Source organism: Ciconia boyciana, chromosome 8 (assembly GCF_034638445.1).
Source record: "Ciconia boyciana chromosome 8, ASM3463844v1, whole genome shotgun sequence".
Lineage (NCBI taxonomy): Eukaryota > Metazoa > Chordata > Aves > Ciconiiformes > Ciconiidae > Ciconia > Ciconia boyciana.
This window is the reverse complement of record NC_132941.1, coordinates 35,889,770-35,912,148: the sequence shown is the minus strand read 5'-3', so window position 1 is coordinate 35,912,148 and position 22,379 is coordinate 35,889,770. Positions and strand designations below refer to the sequence as shown.

The window sequence follows — 22,379 nt, the reverse complement described above, 5'->3', positions numbered from 1 at the left end:
CCCCACAGGAAACTCGAAAGGAAGAATGGCAGTTTTAAACATCTTTAACAAACTGCAATTCTACACAGATCCAGAGAGAGGACTTCTGTTCTGTAAAAGCCTAGCTGTGAACCTGTGTGTGGGATGGTTACTTGACAGAGCTTAAAGATGATCCTCCTTGCACTGACACACTATGCATTTAATTTGTGTCTTAGTGTAGTTGACAGCTCATCCCTGGTCAATTCCAGGTAAATACCTTCCTTCGGTGTCATTTATATTTACTGCTTAATAAAGGTTTGGGTTATATTTAAGGGTACAGTCTTGTGCTTTAAGTGCTTCCCCCTACCCAGGTTAGAAGCTGCAGCAGTTCCCAAATACACCTTGGCCCTTGGTTACAAGAGGATAAATACCAGCACACGGGAAGAGGCAGGATCAAGTGGCTTTGAAGAGGCAGGCCCATCACACGTTTGATGCAAGTCTGCTCTTAAAATCAGTTGTCAAGCTATGTATCCAGCATAGTCCCGATAGAGACAGCTCTGCTAAATCCTTTAATCTAATACTTCAGGTACGCACCAGAAACAGAACATAAAGATTGTCATTTGGGTACTTATCAGGCTTCCTTCTCTCCCCATTTTAATGGGTTCATTGAATTGTTATTCTTGAAAGTAAATAGCTCAAAGCATATCTCAAAATAAAATCAAGCACTAAGCAGTAATTGATAGAAGTATGAAAAGAGAATATAAAACCTGTTATATTAAAGTATTAAAATGGCAGTACCAAATTAGTCTTGTCTATTTCCCTCGAAACATATGGAAACCTCTGTGTACTCAATTCAAACATCTAAGAGGTGCACAGCTGGGAGAACAAGAAATCTTACACAGAGACCAACTATGGATGTACATGCTTGATGGACATGCAGAGCACTACTGTTCATATCCCAAACATGAGAATGTGATACCACTAACAGCTCAGATACCATTCTGCTATTCTGACACTTCTCTGAACTACAAGCAATTACAGAACCAGATCTGCCAGGTACAGTTGCTAATAAGGGGTAAGGAAATAATAATAAATGGATTTTCCCATTAACTAGGTATAATCTTTGTACTTAAGCCTCAATTCCTGACAGAGAATGAGACAGTCACATTGGCAGGTTCCCAATACTTTTCTTTTTAATTCAACCCAATTTGACAGAGGAGTTAAAGTCCTAATGATAACTGGATTTCCAAAAGTTTTTGATAACTGGTGGCTGGAAAGACAACAGATGTACAAACAAGTATCTTCACTAACTGAAAACCGGGCTATTGCGAACACCACAAATGAGTATCTTCTAACTGAAAACCAGGCTATTGTGAACATCACATAGCCTCACCTTGGTCCATCGAGTAGGCATAACAAATTTATTTACATTAGCTATGCCAGACTATCTCTTGGCTGCTGGGAGCATCAGAAGGAATGGGGAACTGCATACTGCAATTTCTTCAGTGGGTCAAGTTTAAAGGGATCAAAGACACACACATATAGGAAACTGAAATTCAGAAAGTCAAACCTTCAATTCTGCTGCTCATATAACTTGCTCCACAGTGTACTGTGCATTTCTGGTATTGTCTCTATTTAAGCATTTGCTAAAATAGACCTAATCTATAATCTATACTACAACAACACATGACCACTATTATAATGTCCTTCTTTTTAGGGAAGTGTCTATAGGGCATGTCAGGCAGATAAGCCACCTGCCTGCAAAAGAACAGGAAAAAAACCTCAAACAAAAAAAACCCTACCCCAACTACTGGAATACACACGTCTCAAGTTACAGATGAAAAGTATTTCATAAACTTATTTCACCTAATGCATATTTACCTTGAACATGCAGAATGATAAGCAGGTAGGCTCCAAGCAATCGCTCATAAACTCTCAGTCGAGTCATTGTTCACTTTTAATCCTTCCTGTGCAAGGCCAACTGGCCCTTCTGCTTGAAAAATGTTAAGCTTAGTCTGTTCGCTGAAGCCTAATACAAGGTTTGGTGCTTGACTGCAAAGATGATTTTGTAACTTTTCCAACTTCGTTTCCTGAAAGATACAGTAAAACAAAGTGTTAAGAAACTCCTTGCATTTCTGAAGCAAGAAAAAACCCCCAAGATTTCTCATCACACTGATCATAATCATGTGGCTGCAAAAAATAATTTAAAATGCATATGTTTATTAAGATTAATAACTGAAAATATTAGCCTTATTTACTATCCACCTGAACAGCAGGGTTCTTCTGAAATATACATTTTTGGTAACAACCCACAGGAATGCTTTTACATTCCTACTAAATATATTAGATATCTTAACTCACTAGTCAGAGCCATATATTTTAGACTCACATACAGCTATCGTAGGTAATATTAAACAGATTAACATGTAAAAGTAAATCTGAAAACTATTTTCTTTACAGAAATTAACATTTATACTTATTATTTTTCTTACAAATGAAATGCAATGGTGACTTCCCATAATGTTGCTGGAAAAAAGCAATACCATGTTGAGCCACCAGCTGAAAAATGCTTGCTGAGAAGCTTTACTGGAATAAAAACCCAGCTTCTCTGCTGGATGAAAGATAAATTTGTATTAAAATAGTTAGTTTAGTAACCTACTTTACTTACAACGTTACTTTTGTCTTCTAGACTAGTACTACATCTTTAAAAAAAAAAGCATAATGTCATTTAACATTTGAATGAAGAAATTAATTTCTCACTTAGCATCAACTACATTTCAGTCCTTTTTCCTGTAGACTACTACGTTATACAGTGTTTTCTGAAGAAAGTTAGTTCAGTTCACAACACCAATGCACATTTATTATTATTCTGTTAACTCCAATTCAAAATCCTGATATCCTTCTGCATTTCTAAGTTCTGTGCGAATTAATCCCTCCTGAAAATTATGCTACTATATGCACACGCCATTTACTCCAAATATAAAATATAATTCTACTCATCCAATGGATGAACACATAGCTAAGACAGCCAAATTGAATAAGAAGTTACTTTTCCAGACCGTAGTAGTTGTGGTCACGTTCTGCTTAACGACCTTTCTACAGCGCTTCACAAGGGAAGCATAATTGGGCCTCAAAGGACTAAAAAGCAGCTCGAACACCTAAACAGTTAATTGCAACAAAAGCGACGTTGCACAAAGACGAACAGAGGACTGATTTTGCCTTCCTCTTGTTTCGGTGGGCTTGACCCTCCGACCCCTGTCAGCCTGGCGCTGCTGATGAATGCCAAAACTGGCGTTCGCTCAGGGATGGGCTGCAATTACTGTTGGTGGCCGCTTCCACCATCAATAACTCAATCTGTCTGTCGGTGAGACCCAAGAACTTTTCATTTTAATGACTGCTTCGCAGGCATTTAACATGGAGGCAAATTAGCGGCCGAGCCAGGAGGTGTCCGTCACTTTCAATTTCGGCAGGGCCGGGGCAGGCCGCCCCCGACCCCTGGCCTACTTTTCACATGTCTCTGACTTCTCCCTAATGAAGCGACAAAGCGCCTCTGCGCCAGAGGAAGCCGGGGCGAGCTCCGCTCCTCGAACGCCGCAGCAGCCCCAGCGTTTGCCATGATTACTGCCAGGTGATGGCGGGATGGACTTGGAACGACACGCTTTGCGGATGGCCTAAGCACTAGTAGCTTCAACACACACTTCCTGGCGAGGCAGAGCTAAAAGCAATATGGTAACAAAAATATTCGCTCTCTTCAGTGTTTCCTAATCACAAGAAATGGGACCAGTTCTGACAGCTGACAGGGAACGTCCTTCTAGTTATAAACACATCCATCAGGCCAGCAACATAAGTCCGTAAGTATTATCGCTTTATTCTGTGTTTCAGCTGCAATGAACTTCAATCCTCAATAGAACACGTGGAAGACAAAAACTGCCAACAGCTTGCATGTAGTAAAACAACAAAGGCTTTATTTACAGAATTATTTTTGCAGTCCAAGGAAAAAAACCCACTAACAGTCTATTTAAAGTATATTTACAAATAATTTGTCTGCCTTCCCCATGCAAGTTTCACAGTAAGGACTACATATTCTCACTCTTCCGTGTTTCAAGAGTAGGAGTGTTGGAAACTTTCAGAAAATTGGTGATCTCACTCCCCAGTTCAGTAAGGTAAGAGAGCACACTGGCACAGGAACTTGACATGCAACGTGTATTTACCACTGTACTGCACAGCACATTATCAAAAAATCAAGAAGAAATGGGGAAAAAAAAAGAACATTTTAATGCAACTCACTTCCAATTTCATGGTGATTTTTGTTCAGCGAGACAGTCCAAGGTAGTTTTCAAAAATGTTGTCCAAGCCTATTCAAGAATATAATGCTCTCCACTTAAAACCAGTATTTTGTACCTGAATCTTTCTTTCATTAATGGTTCACTTTTCACAGATATGTATGCATTAAAATGTAAATATGTATTAAAAAGTATATAAAAACATGTAATAAAATGACACTGAGAACAAGCTCTGTTATAATTCCCCATTTAAAAATCACTCTCATTTGAGAATGCTTATCAGCATTTAAAAGAATACCTCAAAAATGGCAAGAAAGCCCAGCAGGGCTGCAATTCCCTTCTCTTCCCCTGAAATGCACACATGACGTTTTAACACTATTACTTGAGTTACCTTTCTGTTGCTGCTACCATCAGCGTCAAGTTCACCCTCAGCCAGGAAAGCCCCGCAGCTGGCTGCAAGGCTTGGGCAGATGAGCACTGATGAGCCTTGCTGCACCCACAGCACTAATGGTAACGTTTCACCATTGGTCACCAGGTGACCTTAAGCCACTGATGAAAAACTAGCGATTTACAGTAAAATGTCCCAATATGAACTATGTGAACTGCAGTGTGGACACATGTCCTATTCTACCACTCACACTACAGAACCAACAAAGCTGTGTCAAAAACTTGACGTGGATGCGTTGAGGCAGTTTTTTCAGCCACCACATTCAGCAGAGCTTTTCTGCCACAGCTATCAGAAGAGATTTAAGGCATTTTTTGAACAGTTCTTCCTTTTTCTCATGTAAGTTCCTGAGCTAAACAAACTTAAGATGATGAGTTCTCTAATAGCCTATGTTGTTCTTTCGTAGAAATGGACACTGGTTGAAAAGATTTCATTCTTAAAATCACGTGGCACTCCAATATAGCTATGCAGTTTAACAGCTTAAAAAAAAGTTTTAAAAAACCAGACTAGTTGTTCTAGTGCTTCTAACAAATGCCACACCCCAAAACGACGTAGTTACGACCTTCGTATGAGAATATCTTTCACTAAAAACAAACCACAACAACAAAAAAATACATTTGACAGAACTGAAGAGGCTGCAGTGACACCTTTCCTGAGCCGTTTCTGGATTCCCATTAAAGAGGAAGACTGGCAGCCCTGCTAAGGCACACTATGTGAAGTGAGCCACAGCTGGAATTTCTCCAAAACCTGCCTGATATTAACAGTGTAGAATGACACAACTAAATGACTACTTCAAATGTGTCAAAGCACCAATTAACACCTGGAATGTTACTCTGCCAACAGCGTGATGCTGAAGAAATTCAAATCCATAAGCCAATCAGTTGATTTCAAAGTCCTCAATCTCTCTTTTTTTTCCTATTGTAGCCATGAAGAAGCGTTCAACTATAATCCATTAAAAAGTAATTTAGTCATCAATTGTAACACCCAATTTGTCTACAGTGTAATTTATTATCCTTCCTAAAAATAGTTTATTGAAGAAAATGCTTTTGTTATTAAAACTGTGTGCTGTTTTTTCTGAACTGGAATTCAGCTGTGAATTCATGGCACTATCACAGCAGTCTAGCCCTATACTCCGTATGACTCCGAAAATATGAAGCTAGAAGTGAGCAAGATTTGTCATATGGACCAAAACGATTCTGAAAGCAGGGAGTTCAGTGGTAACTGTTCTTTAGATGTGTCTCTAATATTTTTAACAGCATGATTCCCAAACCAAAAGAGCTGCACTGTCCCAAATTTCAATAAAGAATGATAGTGCTGAACGTAACAACACAGACAGTATTGTAAAAGGGAACACATGAAAAAAGAAACGTCAATCTCAGACTTCACAAGAATTAGAACATTAAATCCATTTCAACAGACAAGATGTTTCAAAACATTTGCAGCAGTACATACAATACCAAATAAATGCATTTGCCAAAGCAAAACTGAAAAATATTGTATGTTTCTCCTATGTGTAATGGTGACAATAAGTGACTTAGGTAACTGTAAGCATATTAGCTCAATCACATGTACAGTTTTTGAACACAACTTCGAGGTGGAACAGAATGCCAGAGATAAATTGGACTGTCAGTCTATGCCAGTATGCAACAACAACTTTTCTAACAGAGCTTAAAAAAACCTGATATGGCGCCACAAAGAAAACTATTAATTCGGATGAAGAAAAGAGGGATTGTAAGAACAGTAAAGAATTCACTACAGGGCAGATGACAAGTAGTTTCAAGAACAGAGATTACTAGTGTAGTTCAAATGACACTCAAGGACCTTTATTCTTGAATCAGGCTGATTCAAGAATACTTACCCTTTTCATTAATGAACTAAGCACAGAAAGTACAACTTTGATAAACCTTGGTGACAAACATGAATTATCAATTCAACTGTGTTGTTTTTATGCAGGAAGATTTGGATCACATGAAGAACTGAAGTAACAGAAATGGACTGAAATACAACAGCATGAAATTAGGAAAGTTATGCATATTGGGGACTCTGAAGAATTTCTACTTCACATAGACTAGGAGTTCAGGCATAGGAAGTAGTTACATCCAAGGACTCAAGTACACTAACCAATTACAGAACATCAGATACATCCACGTGATGCTGGGAGAAAGAGACAAACACAACTCTAGGATTTCCTAGGGAAATTTCCCAGGGGAAACAGTAAAACATGAACAGTACAGAGACAATATGATTGATAAATTCAACATATGCCTAAGAAGGACCGATAATACTATCTTGGAGAACAGGAAAGCCCCGTGAATGGAGACAAAAAGAAAAGGAAAGAAAAAGATTAATACAGTGAAAGCTGGCAGAGAAATGATTATTTTTTGAAATTGTAACACAGAAATAAACACAAGGAAAGAAGACAGCTATTCAACCTGAAGAAAATTACTGGTTCAACAACAACTAGGTATGGATTAGCCATTAAAATTTATTTAGATCAGAAATTAGAAGGCAATTCCTAACCACTAGTTAGAAGGTTCTAGGGCAGATTTTCGAACTAAATAGAGTCCAAAAGATTAGTCAGTCTTTAGTTTACAAAGGTCACCATCTCATGTAGCTGCAGGTGACAGGACAGGAGCAGACTCTGATCCAGGAGAGCCCTTACAACTCCATTTTGTTACTCATAATACAAGACCACCTATAGTTAACTTTAGCTTATTCAAAGTCAAATACTCAAATTTAACCAATGCCATAACAAGAAGAAAGTTTAAATAAAACTTTCAGATTCTGTACTGTGTAATTCCGTCAAACACTTGTACAAGCCTATTTATAAAACGTGTTTCTATTATTTTATTGCAAGGCACGCCTACACAAATTGTAGAAAAGTATCATACTGAAACAGCCAAATTAGCTACGCTTAAGTGCTGTCAAATACGTTAAGTTAAAAACGCAGGTAAATCCACCACCAAAATCTATGAAGAAATCATACAGCTGATGGAGAAGAGTGCTGACTATTGCAAGCTAGTTGGCTGCATGGCCATCAACAAAAACTACTTCAAATAAGGCTGTATTTGTTTAGACACTAATCTTTGCAAGCTCTCAAAAATAATTCCATTAAACTGCAGATTGTATTAGAATTATTTAAAATTATTAGTGACCGCATAAATTTAAAAGCCAAAAGATTGTGTAAATTATTTCAATGTTCTTTCTCCCTCTACAAACTGCTACAAAATCTGAAATGTTAAATGAAGCACACTTGTGTGTTTCACACTTCTCAACACTTCTATTACACACTTCTCAAAAGACTGAAATGAAAAAATATATCTGAGTTCTATTTATAGGACATTTATAACCACGTGTTTATAAGGCATGTACTGCAATGGTGGGTTTGTTCATTCAAAAACATGAGCCCCTAACAACCGCTTTCTGTAGCAAGAGAGTTCACAGTCTTAGAAAAGGACTTCTTATTTTTCAGCAGCTGGAAGAAAAGTCACCAAAATCCACCTTGGATACCCTAACAGAAATTTTATGAAAGGAAGATTTCACACTGCTTGCAAATATCAAATGTGTGTACATTACGTCAGAATTTAGAAGCCAAACTACTAAATTATGATGTATCTGTCTGTTTCATAAACAAAGTTGTTAACCAAGAAGAAATTAAAGCCTCACTGCCTTTTACCATGCCCAGCACAATTAGGTAATTGGGGACGCCACTCATTGGACTCCTGAATGCCCATGTTACTGTTACTCTGGACTTCCAATTAACTAACTGCTACAAAGTTTCTGCTATTAAATTAACAGTAATGAAAAGCAGTAAAATTGTTTTCCCAGTGCCATCAGGTATTAAGACGTATCCTAGTGTTTTACAAAACATGACACATTCTCTTATTTAAGCATATTCAAATAGGATTTCACTACACAATTTTTATTCGTCTTGACCCATTTCCCCTCTTTCAACTCCATCACTTTAGTGATTAGCTGGCTGAGAGCTTCTGCCCTTAAGACAATTGGCAAACGGACACCCATGCTCCTTCTATCATAAATGACATCAACTTCTGCTGTTCTACCCAGAAGCTATCATTTTTAAATGTTTTTATTATCTATTTATCATTTTTGCTAGTTCCTTACTGTCATACCAGTCAATGTGAATGAGGAGAAAAGTCTCCACATGTAATACATTCCATCTCTAAATCTAATAAATCCAAACTGGGAATGTAACTTAAACCTTTTAAATTTCGTTTGCAAAAACATTACTTAAAGAAAGCCTTTTGTTCACTAAAGATAAGCAGCAAGAGAAAAAAAAAAATTAAAATTGTTACAAATCTCACACATCACTATTGAAAATATTATGGTCATACTATACCGCCTACAAGACCTATCACATATTTTGGCTCTGAATTACAATTATTTTATACAAACAATATACCTAGGCTGAGGAAGGGAAAAAGCTGGGCCTCAATCCTGAATATATATTTGCTCACTTTTTTTAAAGCGAACAATGGACCCTAAAATTAGGGACAGTGCCTTTAGAAGTACAAATGCTTTCATAGGAAGGGTTTCTAAAGTCCAACATCCCTTTCAGCACTATATAAAAGACTAATGAATGTTTTCACAACCTTACAGTAAGTTTTTAATAATTTAGGGACAATTGTCCATTAATCTATGTCAAAAAAGATCCCCTGACCAAAAAACTGATAGGGTAAGCTTTTATTGTACTTAGATCCCATGGTCTTAGTTTGTTTCTCTTACACCTATAACCTTTGCCCAATCTAGAAAAAGAAATTCACAACTACTTTTTGTCTCCAAAGCGAAGGTGATTATGCAAATTCTGGGACTCATGAAGAGTTCTCCAGAAACTGGGTTTTTGTTTGGTGGTTAAAGAACATATTTTTCTTTTCATGGTGCCTAATTAAAACAGCCTGTCTTTTTTTTTGTTACTGAATTTAATCAATAACGAAGCATGCTATACAAAACCATGCTTTCCCCCCGATGTCACTGACATCGGCTTCTCCTACAAGAAAAGGAGCAAAGAATAGAAAACCAGAAGCCCCCCAACGCCATCCTTAGGCCAGCCTGCAGCTCCAGCTTCCAGCACGCTTTCCGATCTGAACATTTTGCCCACATGAGGGTAGTGTAAGCTCAGTTTTGAGTAGGGGCACATTGCTAAAAATCTACATCTCTCACGCAGAACACTGTTTAGAAAAAGTGGTTACTATTTAAAAAATGCATCACTTGAATTTCAATTTTGGTACAAAGAAAATAGCAGCAACAAAGCTGAGACAATTCAATGCGGTTCTCTGGGGTTTGGGGTTTTTTTTAACATGAAAAATAGACTGCAACTACTCCTCTCCCCCTTCCCCTCACTTCCACCCTTAACTCTTGTTTTCTAGGTACTAAGGTTTTTCCAAGTCTTCTGGCTGGCTGCCAGCTCCATAAAGTAAACTGGAGTAGAGCTCTCCCCTCTGCTCGGGCCCCTCCCCTGAGCAGCCCTAGGCGCCCTGCCTGACATGCTTTTCAAGGCGTGCTAGACTGCAGAGCAGACTTTCTGGCTCCACTTCCATTGTTTGCACGGCTGCTTTGCTCCTTATCCAGAGCGTGGATTAGCATAAGAATACTGTCTTCCCCCTCTGCAAGCCAGCTCCCCTCTAGAAGACCTCTACCCCTTAAGAATAAACACGGACTTGGGTTTCTTTTATTCAGCTTTTCTCTTTAAATCCTCTTTTCCTATTCAAGACGTGTGAAAACCAATAAAATAAATAAAACGCTAAACAAGAGAGGCTGACAAGGCTCAGAAATACCCGATTGCATAGATTAGTAATGACCAAGGTCAAAAGAGTCAACCTGATAATGCTATTCACGGAGCCTTCACTCCTCACACTCACATTGCAGGTATGATTCTAGTTATTAAAGGATGCACTTTCCAAACAGAGCAGAGAATAAGTAAATTCTAGGAAAGAGTAACAGCAAGGAGACCTTAACCCCCCCCCTTCCTTTTTTTATTTACCCCTGGAAGACGGAGTTTCAAATTATTGAGAACAGACATAAAGCATTACTTATCAAAGCAACCTCCAGCCAAAAATACCAACAAACCCCCTCCAAACTGCCAGTAGTGGTGCCTTAAACACAGGAATCGCTGCTGCCTACTTATAAAACTGCAAATCCTTTCCCCTCTGGTATCTGACCAAGACACTACAGCGTCCCTTGTAAAGCAAGTGACATGCGATCTGGTATTAAAAAAGGCCAACAGAAGAGCATTTCACAAGAAGCAAACTGCTTGCCCTCAAAACGCTTAAAACTGTCAACATGGACATATTTTTTGTTCTGCTACCCATAAGATAACTGCTGTCCAAATTAATTCATACATCATTTTGTGAACAAGATAAAAACACACTTGCGAATATTACTTCATAAATAAGCCACATAATTTTTAAACCATAAAATTCCGCACTCCTCATTGTAATGGGCAAGAGAAAAGCTTTCTTAACAGTATTTGCTCAATACATACAAACATCAGAGACAAGACTGGCAAGTTCAACATCATCACGATTTGCTAATACAAAACGCTGCTTGGCAAGGTAAGCCTTAATCCTCATTTTCCTCACCTGCTTGCCATGCCCATAGAAGCACTGTACTCTGCTGATAGGAGAAACTCTCAGTCTAGCTGTTCTCACAAATCACTGTAAATAACACAAAGATATTCTCAAAGGAGCGGTCTCCATCAGTCTTCCAAAGAGGCCGCCTAATAGCTGGATAGGCCAAATAAACGAGGAAGTAGATGCTGCTCCTTTGCACTCCTCTAAAACACAGATGTGTCCCTTCCCCTTTCCACAGAGGGGAAAGGATTTGCAGGGGAAACTATTCTTTAAAGTGTTCTTACTACAGAAACAAAATTTCAGGTATGTACTTTGCAAATTACATTTAACCGTTAAGTTTGTTCTTCGTGTTAGTTATATTGCCCTTCTAACTTTAAATTGCTGAAACGTGCCCTTTCAACCTCTCTTACAATTCTTTTGAATTATATGAATAGTCAGCTAACAGCTCTTCTGTCATCTGTGAGCCTCGACACTCACCCTAGAAACTCATGTTGGGACATTTTTACAAGGTTACAAGCTCCAGACACAAAACACGAGGTTACCACCTCCACAGCAAAGGCAAGAGAAGCAAGCACGTATTGTCGGTGGCAAGTCTAGCATAGCCTAAACTGGAATCAGTGGCAGTTTAAATTAATATGCCAGGCTCTGAACAGCTGTGGCTGATGAGCTGGTGCTTGCTTGATACTGCCAGAGGCACTGACCTCCAGCAAAAGAGCAAGGTGGACAGCTGGGGGTAGTAACCTCATAAGCCATCTCACTAGTAACTCCCAGAGCTTGCAAGGAGAACCCTGATACACACAAGTAGGTTAACAAAGCTTCAACAGGCCCAAGCACAAAAGAAAAAGAAAAAAAAAAAAGGGGGGGGGGGGGAGGGAAGAATAAAACCCCAAAGCCATTGGCAAGCAAATATCTTGTAATTACAGCATTCATTATCTTACACAGAACCTGCAAAATACTATGTTATTCTCCATATCAGAGTGATAAACGCTTTAATGTATAAAGCATGACATGCTCATGCACAGAGTTATTTCACAAATACTGGTGATATTAAATTAGATGGCTATATTAAGAAAGTGCTCCCACATTACAAATAATCTAAAATTCTACGCTGCATTCAGTTTCTACTTTCATCTGCAATACTTAATTTTTAATTGTGAAGTACATAAGGAAGTATTATTGCTCTGGGAAAAATTTCCAGGACTCTAGATGTATGTGTCTGAGTGTATCTTACTATTAGTATTCTGCAAGTTTTGCTGAGATGAAAATATATTTTAACGCAAACCAAAGTTAAACTCTAAGTGCATTCTAGATCCGCTTGGTTAAATAACTACAGAAACAACATGGCATGCACATGCACACAAACTACTCCTCTTAAGTTTAAACAATGTACTTTCATCAAATATAGCTTCAAAGACATTTCTAAATCCAAACACAGTAATCTTTCAATAAGTAGACAAAGACAGAGTTCAAAGGTAGTGTTTATACTTCAAAAGTTATAGTCCCCTATTTCCCTGCACTGAAGTGCTAAAGAAATACTGTTAATTTTTTTCACACAAAAGTCAAAACCAAACATACACACAAGAAGCATGACTAGAAAGCTCAATAAGATTAAAATATTTAAATTTAGAGTTTAGTAGTTTTATTAGTAGTATCTCTCCCATTAGTATTGAAAGAATTACACCACTTCTTAGTGCAAAAAGGTTATTTTAAATACACAAAGAAAAGTTTTTCAACAACTGTTGCACAGTAAAGCTAAGAATAACAAGACATCAACATGTAAGGTAGCAGTTTGTTTGGTTTTGTTTGTTTGTTTTTACATTAAATGAAACTTCACATTCAGCTAATAAAATCCTTAATTTTTTTTCATACAAATCTTTGCTTTTCTCTCCATGTTCTAAGAAAGCAAATAGACTAAGACATAAGGAAACTAAGAAGGTACAGAGATTATACCATATATTCCTTCTCCTATCAATTTCACTTGCTTCCCTACTTTTTCTCTTTGACCCTTGTGGTGTATGACTTAAACTGCCCATACTCAGTACTACAGGAATGATTTGGACACTATTTATTGCAAACATTTCCCCCATTCCCTCCATCATCCTTAAATTTGAAGACATCTCCTGTGATGTCTCAACAGTTCCTTAAGCTAAAAATCTTAAAAGTAAATCCATCTGCCTCCTTAGTCACCTCTTCATTAACTTTGGCAATTCAATAATTCCCCAGTGATTGAAGATCACATTCTGCCTTTTCTTATGTTACTTCTGTCAAGGCCATTATTGCATCTAAAAGTCATTTATTCCTTCCACATCTCCACTATCAAAACCTTCCTTCTTTCATGATTCTTTAGCCTACACTAATCACCTCCAATAGGACAGAATTAAGGCTGATTCAAATTAAATCTGTGAAGGAAAAATTGAGGGTTACAGGAAAACCACAGATTCCATAACAGGAAGAAATTTTTGTTGTGAGTTGAAGAGAATAAAGAATTACTTTTGGCAGAAAGAAAGGGGACAAAAAAGTCATCATTACCGAACCTTCTCTATCAAATACCATACAGTATCTTGTAATGACCAATCCTCTGTCACATCCTGAGTATTTTTTCCATTCCCCTTTTTTCTTTGAGATTTTTCACACATTTGAGTTAAGAACTGTACTGAAACAAAACCAGCAGATGAAATACTGTAGTATAAATACAGCTCTACTCAAGAGGCAGATCAGTCCATCGTTCCTATGCCCTGACCTTAAGAGCAGTCAGGAGGAAGTGTTAAGAGCAAGAGTATAAAAGCCAGAGAACGATTAGGATGTTTTTTCTCCAGATATCCCACTACAGTTATTTCCTCTGCTGCAAAATTTATTCATATCACCAATACCTACAGAGGGATCTACTCACCATGAATGTACCCATCTACCCCCTTTAAATTCATTTAAAATGTTGGCCTTTACAATAGTTTGCAATAACTGAATATCACATGTAGTTCTGTCCTGTGTTAAAAAAACCCTCACAAACCTGGAAACAGATACATTAACAATGCTAATGCTTTCAAAAACTTTCTTGATAAGCTATCAGTTGGCTGTCACAAGGTACATCAACATGCTTTATCCAAATCCCAGTTTTACAAGAAAACTGTAAAACTTCTTCCATAATCCTTAGAAGCATTTTGCTACTCACACCCCCCAGGACAGCGAGAGACATGAAGCAAGCTATTTTTGCTTATATACTCTATCTGAAGCACAGTTTTTATATTCTCGATATTCTGGCACAGAGTAGTAGTACAGCAGACTGTAGAGAATATACTTCTTCCAGATCACAAATCTATAAATGCATTACATGCCCAGTTATAACTGCTCCCCTTGTAGTAACAGCAGCTTGAATCTCAAGTTTAAGCATTTCTACATAACTATGCATAATTATTTTTAAAAAACTTTTATTTTCAATTGTGAATTTTTTCCTCTTCCTTCAGTTACAACATGAGTTACATAATTATCTTTTTCTTTTTTTGGGGGGGTGAATAGTCAAACTAAGTATCTGTTTGCCACCGAGACAAATGTTTTAGTTTTCTCAGGAATTCATTTCAGCTTATCAATTTACCAGCTGTAAAATTCTCAGATGCATTACCACATTTAAAAGTAACATTTACAAGGCCAAGGAATTAGGAGACTTACTTGCTTTCAAGTATGCAGTACATTTCATACTGGATTTTGAATTCCTATTAAACCTAATTGACAAACAACAGCAAGAGTAGCTTCTCTCAAAGGTTCAAGACTTCTAAAAGTCTAAAAAGGGGAACTGAGTAGATTACAAGTGTACATTTGCAAATTCTATGATAATTTAAAGCACACAGAACTTCAAGACACCTGTGTAAACATCCCTCTTCTCATACACTGCCATGTGAAAGACTTCAGGGAGCCTCCTCTGTACAGGCAGACCCCTAATCACTTTCATTCCACTGAAAGCCTAGGACCAAACTGTTTCTGTAAAAAATTTTCATATGCTTTACCTGACAATTGAAACAAATCATTGTTTTTCAAAAACCAGCAACTTGAAGCAACATGTTTGAATGAGAACAGGCATTTTAGATCTTGGAAGAACAACAAAATGCATTTGAAGGATGGTCAAGTGTAGCCATTGGGGGACCCTTCTGCACATCTTCACTGTGGAAATTCTCCTAATGGATAGGGCTACTGACCCGTTTAGCATTACTCTAACAGATTCAAATTTTCTGTCACTAACTGTGATCAACCACAAACATTTAAAACCTGAGTGCAAGATGCCCTGTCTGTATCAAAACATGGAATAATCAGTGCACAGAAACTTCCTCATTACTCTAAGTGAGCTGCAGCTTCAAGGAAATTCATGTTAAAAACCAGGAACATGAAGCTGCTGTTTTCTTCAAAAGTTTGTATACAACACACACAAATGCAGGCATATGCATACATTTTTTTCAATGTAACTTACACATTTGATCATCCACATGATTATTCTTTTTTAATACATATTAAACACTATTCCAAACAAGTTTTCACTGAGAGGCAAGAACTCATGAGGACTATGTAAACCAAGTACTTAGTCCTAAATATGTTGTCTTTCTGATTTGTGCCTTCACAGAGTTGCAGAAGATAGGACATCCATTTCATTACCTTTATGCATGTATTGCAGGTGCTAATAACTAGGTTCACGACAACGATGGATAACACTCAGGTTCTAGCAGGTCTCTGTTTACTAAGATGACACAGTCTCTCACAGCTTTCCAGATACAGATATACCATCATGTTTCTAAATCTTCACAGTAATGTCTATCTCTCCGTTTCTTATCTATTGTCATGTTTTAATATTTTACAACTATCTGCCTTACTATAACTAAATAAAGAACTGTCTGCTGTGGGAACACCAAAACGCTTGTTCTGGTGGAGATAGCAGCAAGGTTCCCCTTTTCTTCACTAAAGCAAATACTTGACCACAGCTCATCCTACCTAAATAGTTACCTTTTCCTTACCCTAAATTCATACTAAATAGCTCAAGTAACTTTTTCCTTCATCATCTTTGCTTCATCAGTCATTCTAGAGCTGTGTACTTCCTTTACTTTTCCCCAAGTTATATTATCTTGCCTTTTTTCCCCATTAGCTTGCTATTCAGGTTATTAGTAAATGCAACTAAAGTATTACTACTTTTTGGCATACAGCTGCCTCACCTGTCTTTTTTTTTTCTTTTTCAAACCATTCTGTTGTGAAATCAGAATATTGTTATTCTGCTTTCTCACTCATTTTCTAAGCAACTTCTGCTTGTTTCTAACTATAACTAGCAAACGTACTAGCAGCCTAAGACCTTAAACTGTGCATACACTTTAAAACTTTGTGCACTTGGACACAGCAGCTGAACCAGTGTTTTACATCTGTTCTTCCCTATACATATAAAGCACACCATCTTAATATTTGGATTACATTATTAGAAATAACTACTGCCATTATCACATCAAGTCAGTTCATGACAAAGCACATAAAAAAAAAAATCAGTATTTTTTTTCCTTCTAAATTAACTTGTACCATCAACAAGTTATCTTCCATTCTATAGTATTAGCAGAATTCCCTGTTTTCCAAAAAAGGCAAAATATTTAAGTGTCATATGACTAACCAATTAATTAATATTTACTTCCTAATTATTCAGATTATTTTTACCATAGGTATTTTAACAAAGAAAAGTTTCAGAACAGTTTTTAAGTTTTAAAAGACTCAAATTATTACTCAAGATCCTGAAATTCCTGTACTGTGTTGTAAATGCAAAACATACATATTTTAAGGACACAATAAGAGTATGCCTTCTTTACCTAAACTTGGCTGAGATACACATTTAACTTTTTAAAAGTATATTACATATCTGGATTAGAAATAAGAAAACTAGCAAGTTTCTATCACATTGTTTTTTATTAAGATTAGGGATATTATACAAGGACCCTTATCTAAATCAATCTTAGATTTTGGTAAGTTAACAGGTAGCTGTTTATTATTTTAAAAGACATTTTAACTGGACCCCTACATTTATTTCCATGCAATTCTGTATCAACTACAACACTTCAGAAACATTCCACATAACACTTCATGAAACTTATCATAACATCGTAACCTTGGAACCCCTGGAGAAGGACATTCTTGATTTTTAAACCTAGCTCAGGGGAACCTAGTCCATAACTGACTTTTTAGGACTGCTTCAAAATAGTACCATCAGAACGAAATGTTTATCTGCTTGGTTTTGCTTCAAGAGAAAAAAAAAAAAAGGAGGGGGGAGGAAGAAAAGCAATTCTTGAAATGAAAACAAAAACAATCCCTGTATTAATGTTTAGTAGATAACCACATCTTACCATTCTTAATCTAAACATTAAGTCAACAAATAAGCAAAAAAGAAAATCTGGTATGTTTGTAATTACATATCCATGTTACAATAATCTGATTGTAAAACACATTCCTATCAATACAAACATCTTCAGACTGTACTGTGAATGCACTCCCTGTGTAGTTTTCTCACCATAAGTTCTTGAATTAGTTCTCTATCCTCCCCATAAAATTCCCATCCTCAGATACAAAAATAAGATACAAAATTTAGCCTCCTTTTACTACATAGGAACTTGCCCGGATTTCTTTGAGATGTTACCCACTACACTTTCAACAGGAGCTTCTAAGCCAGACAGAGCCAACATAAAAACTGTAAAATGAAGGGATTCTTGAACAGCTTAACTGAACCTTCCTGAACCTGACAGTCTTGGCCTAGCAATAGGGAAGGCTCTTGTTTTACACCCTCTGGAGATCGAGACGGTCACACTACTGGAACAACCTGGGCTAAGCCAGGCCAAATGGAAGTAAGGAAAGCACTGTCAGGGGGACACTGGTCAAAGGACCAGCAAACCGTGTGACAGCACGCCACAGAACAGAGCAGCTCTGGAGTGGAATCACTGGCACTTCCTGTTTTGATCAACTGATTCAAAAGACGACACGGGCTTCTGGTTACTCCACTCCTGGAAAATGCTTTGAGCACACTGACCTGCATTTCCCATTTGTGGTTTGAGCCTGAAGTGGCTCAGCCTGTTTGTTATGGAATTAACTCCTAGCAAATAGTTTGCCGCCAAGGAAATTCAGTGGCAGCTAACCCAACCTTACAGAATAATTGCTTCCTAACTGAATGGAGGAGATTTTATGCAGTCTTGATGGTGAATAAGAAAACCATTGCAGGAACACCATCTTGTCACCGGCAGATTTCGTTCTGAAACTCTTGGCATGTGTTCCTGGCTACTGAATGAACAAGCTCCATCACAGGAGAGGAGATGGTTCTACCACCACCGGTTTGGGAGGAGACAGAGATGACAACTCTACCAACACCAGAAGCTGAAAAGTAGGAAGTTATTCCTAAACTGTCAGCTAAAGTTATTGGTTCAGCAGTTGTACATTAGAGGTCTTGAATCTCCTTCTAGTTGATGCCTTGCTGCAGGCACGTCAAGATAAGGGAGTATTTTATATTTTAATGGGGGGTGGGGGTGGTAAGTCATCCAAGTCCAGTTTTCAATACCCCAAAGAAAACAAAGTAATCACACAACCAAAATCTTTATCTTAAATAAAGAGACAACATGATACAGGAGACCAGCTGCAGAAGGTAATTAAGCATACATAGCCATACTGATTAGGTGTAATATACTAAGCTGTGTTTCTCCAGTTACATCACACTAGAAACGCTAAAGACTTGCACAAATTCACAGTTGCAATTAAAAGACAGTCTTTACCTTACTAAGATGTAAGAAAATTTTACACTGTCTCAAAAAAGAGTGTAGAACTAGCAAAAGTACAATGAAGGGCCATATTACAGAGAGATGCCATATTAAAGAAAGATTAAAATAAACCTTCTTGAGAACTGTCAGAGATGTATGATACTCTTCATTGAACCTTAACATGGAGGAGATAACCAGAAAGATATAATCACAGTTTCTCTTCATACACCACCTAGGAACTAAGAAATAAATTATCAGGCAGCAGTTTTAGATGCAAACAAAATGCACCTTTTGTATATAACAAACATTCAAAACTAAAGCACTCACTTTCATAGGGTTTTGTGGGTGTCAAAATCATAAGCGGGCTCAAAACATACACTTGAAAGCAGGTCAGGCTATGAAATACAATTCCACCTATCACTCACTCAGGAAGTACATAAAAATGTCTGATCAACACCTGGAACGATGTACTCTGTCCACATCTGGTATTGGTAGTTTTTCCCTCTTTTGGCCTTAGTAACCTTATTTTTTGTCTTTGTCACCTTGCTATTGAAATTCTAGTATAAAGTTATGAAAACAGCAGGTAGGACATACATAGGAACAGAAATGATTAGCAAAAGGACTTGTTTTTATTTGGTTCTGACAAGCTCCCTTCTTCTTGCCATTTGTGTGCTCATTGACTTATAAACCCATAATCCTCATTTAAAAACAGGACAAGCTGTGTCACAATAGGGAAATTTTGGGATGGAGTGGTGTTGCCATTTTATTTTTTGCCAGATCAGCTATTTACATACAGGGAAAGCATAAAACAACCCCTCTCCCTCAATTGTTGCTAATATTATTACTATTTAAAAAGACAGTGCACAAGAAGGGGAAAAAAGGTAACTTGTGCAGGTGGTTTGGGGGGGGGGGGGGCTGGGGGTGGTGTGTTGGGTTTGTTTTGTTTTTCCCTTTTTAAAATAATACTGCATCCAGAGTTTTCAACCCAACTGTATATGCTTATGCCCTGCCACTTGACACCGGAAAGCTTTTGCCCAGCCACATCAGCAAAATAAGTCTCAGCAAAAATAAGACTTTCTTTCCCTCTGTGTAACAGAAGGGCATCCACCCATTTTTCAGTTCATTTCAATTCAGGATAGCATCTGAAAGACATCATCTGTATTTCCCTCTTAAGTATCTCAAAGACATACTAATTAGCATTTACTGGTGGTCTATTCAGAGAGCTCACCTATACGTGGCATCTCCAAGCATTACCTTTTCCTCAAATCTCTTATATGAAAGGAGTGAGATTTTTCATTAATAAAGTTTACAGCACTACTTCTCTAAATACTGCATCAGCTTTAAATGCTTTGGGATCATTGAGAACAGAGGGCAGAGTGACAAAAGAACTGTTTTATGATGACCCATTCTCTACCCTCCACCATTCTCTAATCCTGTAAAACCCTGAGATTTACCCAAACTCAGATTATCCTTTCACTTTAGCATATTGATTGCTCTTCTAAATGGCTGATGTGGTTCTAGTGTCCACGGCAGACCATCTAGGTTAATGAAGCTATTTAATGCTATAAATAGCTCTTAAAGTACATAGTATGCACTATTATGCACTATTATGCATACTATTAGTATGCACATGTTCCCCAAACACTCAATCTCAATTTTGAAATATGCCTGTAATTATATGCCTGAGAATAGAAACTGTTTTTTCTGGTAGACAAAAGAGTCATCTTTCAAGACAGTGCCTCATCTACAGAGTCCTCTATTGATAAACAATTTGAGAACTGTTATTTATTGTTCTACTATCTCTCTCATTGGAAGAGAAATTATCTGCTCCCCTCCTCAGGGAGAAAAAGGGAAGAAGTTAGTTCTTGGTTTTGTGTCAGTGCAAAGTCTGTAATTTTCAGCACCGACTCCAAGTCCTTTACTTTTGAATAGTACACAAGTATGTCAAATCTATGCTAGCTGTTGCTTTGTTTGCAAGATGCATAGTACAACTGGCCTTTGAATTATCCAACATCTTTTTAGGACTATGTGATTGAATGAGAAGAAATAGTACTTGTCTGTCTTCTTGTCTTGTCAGGCTTAAAATAACCTGAGTAAAATAGGAAGGTGAAAGAAGCTAACATGACATGCGTTCAGCATGTAGATCAGATGACAATCTTCCTCACCTGAAGTACTGTAGATTGACTACAAATTTTGCACTTGTCAATACAAGTTCCAAATTCATAGCTTTGTGAATTTGCTTATGGTGTGCAGCAAGTTACAGGTTTTGAGCAGTAAGTCAGCTAAAGATAAAATATGGTTACCTGAATTCAATGCTGATCTTTCCCTTGGAGCTGTTTCTCTAAAATTTGACCTCCAAAAGAGGATACATGCTTCTCTCTGTCAGTCAAATGTATGAATGTCAAATGTATGTTAAGATTCCTTGGCTGATCTCCATAAGTGAAAGAGGCACAGTCCTCTTTGTAAGTCCTCTTCTAAGTAAAGTTTCTGTTTTCCTGAAAAGTGGTTCAACATCTATTTGTAACAGTGGCCAAAATCTGCAAGGTAACATAATCTGAGATACAAACTTCCTTTGAGAACAAGCAGATGATGACTGGTGAAACCTGCTAGTGTAAGTCTCTGAAGCTGTCCCACCTGTTATAGAGACCCCCTTTCTTCCCAAACGGGAAAAAGTGAGAAGGGCCAACAGCATCACAACTTAAAAAACACTGTATGTGGGCATTGCCTCAGCTCCAGTTAAGCAAAACTGGAACAGTGAGAAGCTAGATGTAGGAGGGCCCGTGCTCACTATCTGTTTTTTAAACATTTATGTTGCAGAAGAGAATTCTGAAATATGTCAGAAATCTGACATTTCAGGATTATTCTCCTTAGCCTCTTAGTTACGTAAAGGAAAAAAAAGCAGCAAAACTATGAACCAAACACCCCCATCACTCATAATCAATCACAGGAATGCCTTTAAGATATAGAGGCAGTGGAATGTAGTATGAAAAAAAACATAACGTTTTATTAATAGCAGTAATAATAAAAAAACAGCATAACAACATTTTGTACCAAACAAACACTGTGTCAGAAGACAAGATGCTCAACAGGCACGTCACTTAATTGTGTTACCAGTCCTTTATTTCAACTAAAGCATTAGTAATAACCATGACCAGACAGATTGTACCAAATAAAATTTGTCTGATATGGTAACTTTTTTCCAGTGTATCTTTCTGTAACAGATGTCTCTGCAGTTGATGCTGGTTTGCCTTTTTTCGTAACTGAAACATGGACAGAGTAGATCAAACAGCTTTCAGTATGGTATTAAAGACCGTCACTAGCATAAGAAAAGAAGGCTCAAAAATTTGTATAAGAA

General features: G+C 37.5%; 1 protein-coding gene across 3 annotated transcripts in view; it reads right to left on the bottom strand.

Moving 5' to 3' along the window:
- The window catches only part of BMPR1A (bone morphogenetic protein receptor type 1A), an 88,563-nt gene that overhangs the window by 25,403 nt on the left and 40,781 nt on the right, over window positions 1-22,379 (bottom strand). For all 3 annotated transcript variants that reach the window (XR_012043691.1, XM_072869185.1, XM_072869187.1), the window contains one exon: window positions 1,840-2,048. Coding sequence is in view for 2 of the 3 variants with exons in the window: in XM_072869185.1 (XP_072725286.1) it covers window positions 1,840-1,906 (67 nt within the window). In the remaining variant the exon portion in view is untranslated. The remainder of the gene's footprint in view (window positions 1-1,839; window positions 2,049-22,379) is intronic.